This window comes from Canis aureus, chromosome 4 (assembly GCF_053574225.1).
Source record: "Canis aureus isolate CA01 chromosome 4, VMU_Caureus_v.1.0, whole genome shotgun sequence".
Taxonomy (NCBI): domain Eukaryota; kingdom Metazoa; phylum Chordata; class Mammalia; order Carnivora; family Canidae; genus Canis; species Canis aureus.
In genome coordinates, this window is record NC_135614.1 from 76,022,749 (window position 1) to 76,036,265 (window position 13,517).

A 13,517-nucleotide genomic window follows, 5' to 3' on the forward strand; every position below is an offset into this window, starting at 1 on the left:
TTTTTTTTAAAGATTTTATTTATTAGAGACAGAGAGAGAGAGAGAGAGAGAGGCAGAAACACAGGCAGAGGGAGAAGCAGGCTCCATGCAGGGAGCCCGGTGTGGGACTCGAATCCAGGACTCCAGGATCACGCCCTGGGCTGAAGGGGGCGCTAAACCGCTAAGCCACCAGGGCTGCCCTTTCTTACAGGTTTTTTTTTTTATATATAAATTTATTTTTTATTGGTGTTCAATTTGCCAACATATAGAAAAACACCCAGGGCTCATCCCATCAAGTGGCCCCCTCAGTGCCCATCACCCAGTCACCCCCACCCCCCGCCCACCTCCCCTTCCACCACCCCTAGTTCCTTTCCCAGAGTTAGGAATCTCTCATGTTCTGTCTCCCTTTCTGATATTTCCCACTCATTTTTTCTCCTTTCCCCTTTATTCCCTTTCACTATTTTTTATATTCCCGAAATGAACGAGACCATATAATGTTTGTCCTTCTCCGATTGACTTACTTCACTCAGCATAATACCCTCCAGTTCCATCCACGTCGAAGCAAATGGTGGGTATTTTTATAGCTCTTGAGCTTCACAGTTCAACGTAGGGGTGGAGGGCATACACCTACATACTTTTAAATGCATGTAAAGTTGTGAATTCTAACTTCCCTGTGGACATTATAAGCATTTCAAGTAAAAAAAAAAAAAAAATTGGAATGAAGAGAAAGAAAAAATCAAAGACCTTCCTGCCATGTAGCTGTCTACTCTGACATTTCTTAGAAAGAAAAACCCAAAGGGAGGTACACCTGCTGCTTGAGGACAGTTGGCATCAATCAGCCAAGGCCTCTTTCATGGATCAGCTCTCAAAACCCAGGCTGCCCGAGGCACGTAGCACAGCAGGACGAACCGGGCAGGGCCTAAAGCCCCTTCGCACACAAGAAGGCAGAAGTACTGTAGTAAACCAGGCAAGTCACTCCCCCAGCCTGCCCTTGCCAGGCTCCAAAGGGAGGTGACCTCAACCCACAGGGGAACATGCTCTCAGCTGCACGGTCTCCTGGGCTGACAGACATCTCCTGTTTTTCAGAGGAGCTGATTTCACAGCTATCAGGCATCAGGGAGGGATTATGCTTGACTGGAACAAAATGAAGGGGGATCTTTATACAGCCATATTATTTCCTACACAATGGAAATTGAAAATAGGACCTGAGAAGGCAAGAAACATAAGCTAAAAAATGCATAACCTCACAGAAGAATTTTCCCATTCCATATTTTTGTTTGTTTGTTTTTTGGTGAAATAGTCACTTAATAAATGTGTATTGAGTGATCACTGTGTCCCCAAGAACAATCCTGGAATTCAGTTATGAATCAGAAACAGTTCTTGCCTTTGGGTAGCTTTTCAGAAATTGAGTTTGTGGTCAGGTCAAGAGGTGAAATCAGCAGATGGCCACCTGTTCTGTGTGTCGCACTAGATTTCATGAGGCTATGAAATAAATCGGATTCTTACTCTGCCACTGACTTGCAGCCTTTTAAGCAAGTCCCTCCCTGAGTCGCAGGTTCCTCTCCTGTGGAGGGTGGAATCATAATTCCTGCCTCATAAGTCTCACGGGGCGGTTGTGAGTACCACACACAAGAATGGCTCTGAGCCCTTTGAGATCTGTCAAGAAGTATGTGATCCCCATCCTCAAAAACCTGCTTCAAGGTCGGGAAGAGAAGATAGACAGATGTGAAACAGCCAGTGAAGACCTCTAGATGGTTTATATCCTAGTGCGATATATTTGGTGGCTGACTTGAAACTGGAAAGAAAAGGTAAACATGGAGCTGTCTGCTAAAAGTATAGATTTTTCAAAACATCTAGAAATTGTTATGCAATAACTACATATGATTTGCAGCTGCTGAGATTGAGGAAGTAGATTCTTTAGCGTGATTCCTGAGGGAGAACCATCCTGTTAGGATTCCTCTGAAGGCACTCCAGCTGCCTGTGCTTTGCCATGCCCTGTAGAATGTGGAGGGCACACGGCGGGAAGGGGCACCAGCTGTGACCCCTCATATCAGCACCATGCTACAGGACTCACCCTTTGGAAAGGGGATCTCTCTACCTTTGATTAACTACCCACCTTTAAATCTCAGAATAGGGGGATGCCTGGGTGGCTCAGTGGTTGAGCATCTGCCTTTGGCCCAGGGCATGATCCCAGAATCGCAGGATCAAGTCCCACATCGGGCTCCCTGCATGGAGCCTGCTTCTTCCTCTACCTCTCTCTCTCTCTCTCTGCCTTTCATGGATAAATAAATAAAAATCTTTAAAAAATTAAATATTTTTTTTAAATCTCAGAATACATCCCAGATCTGTGTACCTGTGTGGGTATGATAGTTGTCCGGCTTAATTTAATGTGATTGCACCTGACACAGGCAAGTGGAAATGGAGCCTTTTTGCCTGGGTGAGACTACATTGGTTATACTGAGTGTTTTCTAAATATAAAGGGGAAGGTTTTTTATAACTAACTTAGTAGATTCCAGAAAATGTATAAATATTTGATGTAATCGAACAGCATTCCAACCCTAGAAAAGATAATATTCCTATCTCTTGAGTAGGTGTCTGGTATGCATCATTGTACTCTCTGTGAATTCACTGTCCCGTGTTCAAAGCCTGGGGAGACTTCAGTTTTACTGTGTTGTGGTTTGTATCTTCAGTTTGCAGAGAGTAAGTGGGCGGTTCTGAGCCCCATGTGGTCTCGAGGAGATAGGTCTTTCCATGGAAAACTAGAGGAGGGGGGCAGCCGGGTGGCTCAGGTTTAGCGCCACCTTTGGCCCAGGGCGTGCCTGGGGAGCCCCAGGATCGAGTCCCATGTTGGGCTCCCTGCATGGAGCCTGCTTCTCCCCTTGCCTGTGTCTCTACCTGTGTCTCTGCCTCTCTCTCTGTGTGTCTCATGAATAAATAAATAAAATCTTAAAAAGAAAAAAAAAGAAAACTAGAGGAGCACGGAAACCAGACGTAAAGAGGGGAGAAAACAAGTTTGGCGGGCACAGTTCTGTTTCCAGCTCACCTGCTATGAACCTGAGTGTGAGAGGGACTCCCCAGGTGGCTCAGTGGTTGAGTGTCAGCCTTTGGCTCAGGCCGTGATCCCGGGGTCCTGAGATCGAGTCCCGCATCGGGCTCCCCGCAGGGAGCTTCCTTCTCCTTCTCTGCCTGTGTCTCTGCCGTGTCTCTGTGTCTCTCGTGAATAGATAAACCGGTGCATGAGGGCCGGCACCTCTAGTCCCACGAAACTCACAGCTGTGTCTCTTTTCCAGTGTTCCGTGTCCTGCGGTGGTGGAGTGCGGATCCGCAGCGTCACGTGTGCCAAGAACCATGATGAACCTTGCGATGTGACCAGGAAACCCAACAGCCGAGCCCTCTGTGGGCTCCAGCAGTGCCCGTCCAGCCGCAGAGTCCTGAAGCCCAACAAAGGCGCGATTTCCAGTGGGACAAAGCCGCCGGCATCCCAGCCGGAGCCCCCGAAGGCCACCCCGAAGCCCATCCCGAAGGTTACCCGGAAGGCCACCCCGGAGCCCATCCCAAAGCCCATTCCGAAGGTTACCCCGAAGGCCACCCCGGAGCCCATCCCGAAGGCCACCCCGGAAACCATCCCGAAGGTCACCCCGAAGGCCACCCCGGAGCCCATCCCGGAACCCATCCCGAAGGCCACCCCGGAAACCATCCCGAAGGTTACCCCGAAGGCCACCCCGGAGCCCATCCCGAAGGCCACCCCGGAAACCATCCCAAAGGTCACCCCGAAGGTCACCCCGGAGCCCATCCCGGAACCCATCCCGAAGGCCACCCCGAAGCCCATCCCGGAGGTTACCCCAAAGGCAACCCCGAAGCCCACCCCGGAGCCCACCCCGGAGCCCACCCCGGAGCCCGTCCCTCCGACTCCTCGCAGCCCCAGGTCGCCGTCCACACCGCCGGGGCCCGAGTCCCTGAGCACGAGCGCCCGGGCGGCGCGCAGCCCGCCTCCCCCCACGGCCCCCGGGGGCGCCCGGCCCCCCCTCGCGTCCGGCCTGAGCATCCAGCCCTCGGGTCCCTCCTCCGCGGGAGACTTTCCCGCCGCGACAGTGGGCGGCTCCCGTTGGCCGCGGCCCGGCGCGCCTGCGTGGGGGCAGGTGACCCCCTCCTACGGCCCCTCGACCAAAGAGGCAGGAGGGGACGCTCACAGCGGCTCCGGGGAAGGCGGCGAACAGTCAGAGAACAGAAGTGAACACGACTCGGTCGCCTGGACCCAAACCCGAGCTCCGGCAGAGGATGCGCCGGGGGCGCCGGGGGCGGAGATGCCCCTTGGGGCGCCCCCAACGCCCTCCCTCGGGGCGGCGTCCCCGCGGGCCCCGTCCGGCCCCGACCCAGGGCCCGCTCCGCCGCCCGCCGAGGCGCCGGGCCCCGGGAGGCCAGCGCGCCCCTCCGCGCCCCCCGCAGGACCCGGGCCAGCGCCCCCCGGCCGCGCGGCCCCCCGCAGCGCCCCCCCGCCGCGGAGCCCGGGGCCCGGCCTGGCCGAGGCCGACGCGGAGGCCCTGATCGCCGAGGGCTTCTTGCTCAACGCGTCCGATTACCAGCGGCTCCCGCCGGGCGGCCGCTCCGCGCACTGGATTGCGGGGAACTGGAGTGAGGTAGGGGCCCGCGGGGACACGGCCGGCCCGGGGGGCGGGGTCCTCACCCAGAGGGGGCAAGCCCCGCCAGAGGCCGTGAGATGAAGGGAGGTCAGCAGTGACCCGAGCCGGGAGGGTTGGGCGAGTCCCGCCGCTGGCCCCAGGGCGGCCGAGCGGGTGTAGACCACCGCCCGCGCTCCTGCAGGCCGAGCCGCCCAGAGGGCCCGCGGGGGCATCTCGCTCGGAAAGCCGACGTCGGCAAAAAATTAGAGAGGAAGCCAAACCCTCAGAGACTCCTCTGAGTCTGGGGAGCAAAGGGTTGCCGAAGGCGGAGGTGGGTGGGGGCATGGGGTGACTGGGTGACGGGCACCAAGGAGGGCACATGAGGGATGGGATGAGCACTGGGTGGTATGCTGTATGTTGGCAAGGTGAATTTGTTTTTTTTTAAGATTTTATTTATGTATTCATGAGAGGCACAGAGAGAGAGACAAAGGCAGAGACACAGGCAGAGGGAGAAGCAGGAAGGAGCCCAATGCGGGATTCGATTCCAGGACCCCGGGATCGCGCCCCCAGAGGAAGGCAGACGCTCAGCTGCTGAGCCACCCAGGCGTGCTGGGAAACTGAATTTAAGTAAAATTTAAAAAGGAAAGAAAGAAAGAAAAGAAGGAAAGAAGGAAAGAAAGAAGAAAGAAAGAAAGAAAGAAAGAAAGAAAGAAAGAAAGAAAGAAAGAGAAAGAAAGAAAGAAAGAAAGAAAGAAAGAAAGAAAGAAAGAAAGAAAGAAAGAAGAAAGAAAAGAAAGAAAGAAGAGAGAGAGAGAAAGAGAGAAAAGAGAGAAAGGAAAGGGAAAGGGAAGGAAAGAAGGAAAGGAAAGGAAAGGAAAGGAAAGGAAAGGAAAGGAAAGGAAAGGAAAGGAAAGGAAAGGAAAGGAAAGGGGAAAGGAAGAAAAGAAATGAAAAGAAGAAAAGAAAAGAGAAAGGAAAGCTGATGTTGGGACTCTGGTTTAGAACTGTGAGGTAATCCTAACTAGAGTGGAAATTGAAGGTACAATTCCTTAAAAGCATTCTCTAGTTCGGTGTTATCAGCGGTTTTCTTTGCTCTTTGGTCTGTTTGAGTGCTTCCATGAAAAAAAAATCGTTCTGGCTCATTAAAAGAATTAGAATATGAAGGAAGAAGAAAATAAATATGACGACAGAATGTTGGCCCCCGGTTTCAAGCTTCAGAAATTTGGCTAGATACTTGTTTTTCCATTTCTAGAACTAATTAGTATCCTTTTGAGACTTCAAAATCGTTTTCACCCATTTGAATTTTGAATGCACAGTCTATGAACTTGTTAAAATAATTTGACGACTCAAAAGAGGACTTTGTGGCAAAATAACCACATGTTCAAATTAGTCAGCATCTTTATGACAATCCATGGCTCCTCTCCCTGGCCAAAGAGAAGTGAAATATTTGCAGCTAATATAACTACAGTACATTTAATTTATAAGGCATATTGATTTCCAAACCACTTTCATATCTAGCCTTTTATTTTCTCCTTTTGACAACCCTGAGGAGCAGATAAGGTCTCATTTACGCCAGTTTGCAAATGGAAAAGATAAAGTTGTGGCAGTCAAGTGACTTGCCTAAGGACACAACTGTCAGTTGGATGATGACCCTTCTAACTTGACTCTACTCAATTTGTAAAAAAAAATGCATTATCTGTGCATAAAGCGAAGTGGACCTGAAAACCAAACCAAAGTAAAAGTATATGTTAGTTCTGATGATTGTGGAGGCCAGAAGTTCACTGATACCTGATTTATCTCAAATGTCATCATTTGACTTTGATAGACATAAACTGTCTTGTGAAATACATCATGGCTCACTAAGAATTTGGCAACCACAGTAAAGCCTCTGAGAGCTGTTAATTCCAGGTTGTTTGACCAGAAAAAGGGAATTGGTCCAGATTGCAGTTTCTCAGAGCAGCAAAGGATATTATTAGAACAGAGTGCGACATTTAGCAGAAATTCCCTTTATGATAGGGTTTGGTGCCCCCCCCCCCCTTTATGCATCTTTTGAGACCAAATGTTTAGTACACAGAATTGTCAGAGAGGATCAGGAGTCAGAATGGAAACTTTGGCTTTCCCACTGTCCTGTGATTTTTATATTCTGTCCATTTCTGAAGCTGTTTCTTTCTCACCCCACTGAGATCAGTCTTCCCCAAGCCCTCTGTAAAGACCCAAACAGTTTATCAAGTCAGCGTCACCTCATCAAACTCTGATATCTCCTCTTTATTTCCTGGTTAGTTTAGGGCCAGTGGTTTCCAACCTAATGGTGAGAGGCACTTGGAGAAGACTGGGATGCTTTTGTTTGTTACGGCGATGGGGGCAGGGGGCTGCCACCAACATTCGGTATCCGAGAGCCAAAGATAATGAAAACCCTGCGACATTCAGGGAGGTCTCTTATAAGGAAGAATTGTCCAGTCCAAAATGCCAGTGGTGCCCCAGTAGTCAAGAAAGGAGGACCCTCAGTTACTGCTCTTGGCTCCTCGCTGGCCTGCGCACCTCCAGTCTCTCCCCTGGGCAATGCTTTCACACACCATCACGAGAGATGAGAGATGTAAGACTGCCAAATTAGTCTTCAAAGGAATTTGCTAATCATTCCAAACTCCTGCTCACAAACCTTTACTGTCTCTTCATTAATCAGATAAATCAACTCTGACATCCAATAGCCTTTACGACGTTACGTAACGCAGCGTTGAGAACCTTGGGAATGATGGTGAACATCATTAGCTTCAGCAGATCCAAACTGCTCGGTTTCCCCAGCCTCCTGTCCCGCTCAGCACCGTGCCTCTGTTTGCATTGTTCCCTCTGCCTCGAATTTTCTTACCCATCTCCTCTACCCTTGTGAATCCCGCCTTGATCTTCAGGAGCGAGCTTTGAGTTGCTTCTTCCAGAAAGCCTCTCCTGATCCTTAAGATTAGAAGTAATTTCTAAAGTTCCTTATCATTTGATCCAAAGCCGTGCTCGCAGTGTCTTCCTACTTTCTGTCCTGTGTAGAAGGGCTGCTCATGCTCCCAATTGTATACAACATGTTCTTCTGATTATGATTTCAAAAATTAAAGAATGGATATAAAGACTAAGGTAACACTATAAATAGGCAAAACGTTTTGAAACCAGACTTTCTGGGCTGGAAACCTGGCCTGGCCACCAACTGTATATGTCCTCACATACTGTCTAATGAGGACACTGACAATGCCCAACTCAAAGATCATTAGGGGATAAAAGGAGTAACTATGTGTAAGGTACTTGGGAGAGTATGGGGCACAGAGGGAGCACCCTGGAAGTATTTGCTGTGGTATCTATTTACAAAACAGAAAACCTAGGCGCTGCACAGTGTGCATGGATGTGGCTCTTATGAAGTCAGAAAATCACCTCTCATTGAATCGCCCCATTATCCAGGCAGATGCCCTGGGCCGGGCCGTCATTTATGTGTAAGCTGTGTAGTTGTGTAAGCGGAAGTGACAGTATGATTTTCTATAGCCACTCATGGCAATTGTCATGAGTTTCGAATGCAGCCCTTCTTGTTAGATCTAGTTCTGAACATCCCGAAATCTGCTCCTTGACCTAGAAAATCAACTGCCCCGAGATCACTAGCTGTAATGAGGATGAAGGTTTCCAGGACAAAGTGAAGTCCCTCCACCTCCTCGGGGTCCTCCTTTCCTGTCTGATCCCCTCCTCCCACTTTGAAACTAATACAAGTGACAGCTGATGGAATTCCATCTCACTTCTACTGTGTTCCATGCCTTCCCCCTGTCAGCTTTACCTTGGCACGGTTGTTTGCTGCCTTAGCAGAAGCTGTCAAAAAGGAATTAAATTGTTTCCTCATGAGATCTGAATCTGGCAGGACTAAAGTCAGAGCCCCAGAGACAACACACATTTATTTGCCACATAAATATGGCACAAAGAATCATAAACATCACTTGAGCCTTACCACGTCATCACTAGCCTGGGAATTCGGTCTCACTAGGTCCTTTCCTGGGTTGGAGCAAATAGATTTTTCTATCTCTGGGCCCCCATATCTGGAAAGTGGGATTCACTATCCTGACCTCACAGCTCTGTTGTCTCTAATAGGCAACATTTGTAGAGTCCTGACCATGTGCATGAATCCCTGTGGTCCTGAATAACATCAGGAGTTTTACGGGCTAGGGAGTTAGGAACCTCCAAAAGATCACACAGTTAACCAACTGCAGAACTATAATTGTACCCTGAGTCTCAGAAGGTTAGAGAAAATGTAGGAAAGGTATCTGTTATACCTGTTACGTAGCTGTATCAGTTGCCGATTGCTACAGTAACGCTAGATGACAAGTGACCACCAGACCCCAGAGTTCTTGAGTCTGTGGTCAGCTGGGAGGTTCTGCTGATTGGGGCCCAACTCAGCCGATCTTAGGTTGGCTTGCCGTGGATGGTTGCCTGGTTTAGGGTGGCCTCGGCCGGGTCCTCGGTTCTATTTCACGTGATCTCTCATCGTCCAGCAGGCTAGCCCAGTTTCATTGTCATGGCAGAGAAAGGAGTCCAAGAAAGAGAATTGAAACTAGTAAGTCCTCTTGAGAACTGGCACATCCTCCACTGCATCTTACTGACCAAAGAAAATAAGAACAGCCTTGATTTAAGAGCCGGGGCCATGTATCCCACTGCTTGACGAGAAGAGCTGCAAAGTCCCACTGCAGAGAGAGTGCATGGCCTGTCTGGTGTGGGCCACTAGGGCAAACAACCTATGACAGTGGTCCGTGCTCTCCAGGGTTACCACCTCTACCACACATCCGCATAGTGCAGCACAACCGAGCAAGTGCTGGGGACTTAGGTACACACCAAATCCTAAAGATCTTTAAGCAGGAGAAGGCATTACCTCCATAAATGAGCCAGTCAGTTGGAAAAATGATGACCTAGGTTGTTTCCTACTCTTCCCTTTCTATGATTCTACAGTAAAGTCATCTACCAAGAGTCTGTGTCACGTTATGCATGTGTCCAACACAAGAACTTGCACAAAGTGACACACGAAGTTATATGGAGAATGAAATTGCAGCAAGAGAAATATGGTTTTTATTTATAATGCATCAAAAGGAGCTTTCAAAGATATCATAGATGGGGGATCCCTGGTAGCTCAGCAGTTTAGCGCCTGCCTTTGGCCCGGGGCGTGATCCTGGGGGTCCCAGGATCGGGTCCCACATCAGGCTCCCTGAATAGGGCCTGCTTCTCCCTCTGCCTGTGTCTCTCATGAATAAATACATAAAATCTTTAAAAAAAAAAAAAAGATGTCATAGATGGAATTTCTGCACTTTTTTTTAAAAGCCCAGAGCTGTGTTTCACATGTGTACCAATAGCCCCTCTTTCTGAGGGTGGGCTGGGGAGAAAGGATGCAAGAAAAATCATCCATATGAAAGAACTGAGCACCTAGAGTAAAGGAAATTGAGAGGGTGTAGTTCTCAACATGACCCCATGCTAAGCCTGAGGTCATCGAGAATTACAAAGAAAGAACAACATAATGTGAGGAACGGGCTTACGTTACCAGCAGAGCAGGTGATAAAAAGCACCATGTTGTAACATCCGTCTACCCCCAAGCATGGTCTGAGGACCCACAGTGTCAGCACAGTCTCCACCCCAGACCTACTGACTCAGAATCTGCATGTAGCAAGGTGCCCAGGTGACGCACATGGACACTAAAATCCCAGAGGAACTGCGACAGCAGACGGTGTCCGGCACTTTGGAGGCAGAGGGCCCCAGGCTTACTCCTTTGTCTAGGCAGCTCTCCAAGCTTCAAGGGGCTTCTTCTGCCAGTGACAGTATCAGTCTAACCATGGTTTGTCACAGGGATGAGTGACATGATGTGACGGCAGTGTTCTAACAGGCAGATGCATGGACCTGATGTCCCCTAGGAAGGGGTCCCATTGGTACAAAACTCGACAGGTGGTTTGCCTGCAGCCCCCAGACATTCACACCAGGATAATTTTAAAGAGCAGCAAATTTCCCCTGGCCTCGGCTTTTCCTGTCACATGCTGATTGGGGTTCTCATCACTGGCTGTTTATTAGAATCACCTGGGGCATTTCTGTTTCTACTGATGCCTAAACCCTACCCAGGGAAATTCAGGGTGGGACCCCAGCGCTGGTAGGCTTTTTTTTTTTTTTTTCCTAATGCTCTGCGAGCAATTTCAGACTGACAGCTCCTGATTGCAGGGCGTCGCGGGGTATGTCTGAGAAAGTGGCCCTCAGCCTCTGTCCTCTCTGTGCCCCTCCCCCACCACAGTGCTCCACCACCTGCGGCCTGGGGGCCTACTGGAGAAACGTGCAATGTAGCACCCATGTGGACTCTGACTGCGCCACCATCCAGAAGCCTGACCCCGCTAAGAGATGCCACCTCCGTCCCTGTGCCAGCTGGCAAGTGGGGAACTGGAGCAAGGTAAGTGACCTGGCTCAGCAGTGTTCTGGAGCTGGATAACCTTTTCTAAGCACTTGGAGAAGCAGGTGTGTCTCCTCCCTTCCTCCCTTGCTGCCCCCTCTGCCTTTTTCTCTATACACCTGTGGATGAGTAAATCACGGGCATTACCATAGGCCCAATTGAAGTTACACCATAGTCTTAGAACTTGTACAGAGTTTTTATTAACCCAAGTGTTTGGTTTTTTTTTAAAAGAATTGGTCATGAGTTGTTGTTGTTGTTGTTTTTAAGATTTTTAAAATCTATCCATGAGAGACACACAGAGAGAGAGAGAGAGTGAGGCAGAGACACAGGCAGAGGGAGAAGCAGGCTCCATGCAGTGAGCCCGATATGGGACCCGATCCCGGGTCTCCAGGATCACGCCCTGGGCTGAAGTTGGCGCAAAACCACTGGGCCCCCCTGGGCTGACCAACCCACATGTTTTTACCTGCCTATAAACTCTCCCCTTCCCAGATAAACTGGAATAAGAAGTTAAATTAGTATGATTAATTGCTTGTCCAACATGCAACATTATTTCTAAATTATTTAAGTGTAGCATTATACTTAAAACTATACATCATCACCTGTATCACTAGGTCATGACTCAGCACCTGCTCACTAAGCAAATGTTTTTTTTTTTATTTTTAAGATTTTATTTATTTATTCATGAGAGACACAGAGAGAGAGGCAGAGACATAGAGGGAGAAGCAGGCTTCCTGCGGGGAGCCTGATGCAGGACTCGATTCCAGGATCCCGGAATTATGGGCTGAGCCGAAGGCAGACATTAAACCACTGAACCACCCGGGTGACCTGAAAGTGTACTTTTTAATCTGCCAGACCCAAAATGAAATAAAAGCTGAAATGTAAGGAAAAAATTGGTCTTTCAAAGCGTATTTCCTGTGCTGATCTTTTGGAAGTGTGATTTTACTGTCTCTGCTCATCTGGCTGTGGTTACTCATTTGCTGTGCTGTCTATATGGTCCTGTGTGAAAGACTGTATCAGGTTTTTGGATATATCAGCCTTGCTGCTTGGGGGTACTAGCCAGCCCTAACCTGGCCTGGGGCTGAGCCTGGGGCTGTGGGATATACCCAGCCTATAGGACATCTGTCAGTGGTGGGGTTGACAACTGATGGGCAGGAGGAGGTGGCGCCTCTTGGAGCCTTCTGTTTGCCAAGCACATCCCAACTAGGATGCCCTTTGGGGCCCCCTTCTCTCTGGGCAGCCAGTTTCTCTTGACAGCTGAGACACATAAGGGAAAAGAAAAAGCTAGCCAGAAGTTTGGAGAGGCTGGTGACCTTTGTAGAAGTTAGCTCCGGCGGCCAGTATCGAGCTCCTATTCCCAGATGAGCAGGACCACCAGATGTCTCACTGGACATCCCCGGTTCTTTATCTGCTTTAGGCTCCTCCTCCCAAAGTAAGGGTCCGATTCTGGAGAAGGGAGGGATAGTAGGGTTACTCCCTGAAAAGATTACCATGCATCCCTTTGATACCCGCCACGCTTCCTTTCTTCTGCTTTCACACCATTTTTCTTTCAGGAAGGAGTGCTGGTTCTTTCTTCTTTTTCTTCCAACTTGTAACAGACTCAAGATCCAACAAAGACTAAGTGCTTTGCTACAAATTCTCTTCACATCCAGAAGAGCCTCAAGAGACCTTTTACATTCCTGACTTGGCCAAATGTTAACTAGTCCTAAAGTTCCACTTGGCTATCTCTGGGAACAATCCTCTCCTTGGAAACTGCACAGCTCGAAGAAAGGGCAGATGTATGAAATCACTCACACTTTTGAAAAGGACACGGTTTAACCAACTGATAGTCAACTGCCCTGACTTCTGAGTTTCTATTATTATGGGTCTTACGTACTTGCCTTCCATTTTTCCCAGGCATATTAACAACTTAGACTTTATCTGAAATTTTGATGATTAAGTGTAATTCCTTTTTAACTACTACAGTATTAACCAGCTCATATGGCTGTCTGAAGGCCAAATCATGCACTAGGAGAGATTTGAGGGCCTTCTTCGTTTCACTGTTCTATTAGGACTTTGAAACTCACTCAGAGGCAAACTTCCAAAACCTAGAGTGGGAAAGTAGGCCCTTTGCTTGTCTTTAAATATCCAGAGGGTTTAGATTCTGTGGTGTTGATGGTTCACCTTCTCATAGATACTTTCTCATGGGGAAGAATTCTAATTTTCCTTTGAATCTTCTGCATTATCCCCGCAATCCCCACCCCCAATCCAAAGATGCTTTAGTTCTCATAGGACTGTGGGTCTGCCACAGACCGCTCCGAGCCTGCAGGTAGCAGGGTTACTCACCAACAATCCCCTACCTGTGTTATGGCTTTCTGAGTTGTGGTTGTTTTACTGGCCTTTGTCCCCAGCACCACGTGGGTCCCTGATGCACCTGCTGTGGACGTGCTCCAGTGTATGTGACAGTAGAATAAGGCCTCTATCTTCAAACGTCTACCTTTACCATGTCTAGA

General features: G+C 49.0%; 1 protein-coding gene across 1 annotated transcript in view; it reads left to right on the forward strand.

Annotated features, from left to right (window-relative positions):
• The window catches only part of ADAMTS12 (ADAM metallopeptidase with thrombospondin type 1 motif 12), a 310,224-nt gene that overhangs the window by 271,530 nt on the left and 25,177 nt on the right, over positions 1-13,517 (forward strand). The window contains exons 19-20 of the mRNA XM_077894289.1: positions 3,270-4,616; positions 10,876-11,028. Coding sequence (XP_077750415.1) covers positions 3,270-4,616; positions 10,876-11,028 — 1,500 coding nt within the window. The remainder of the gene's footprint in view (positions 1-3,269; positions 4,617-10,875; positions 11,029-13,517) is intronic.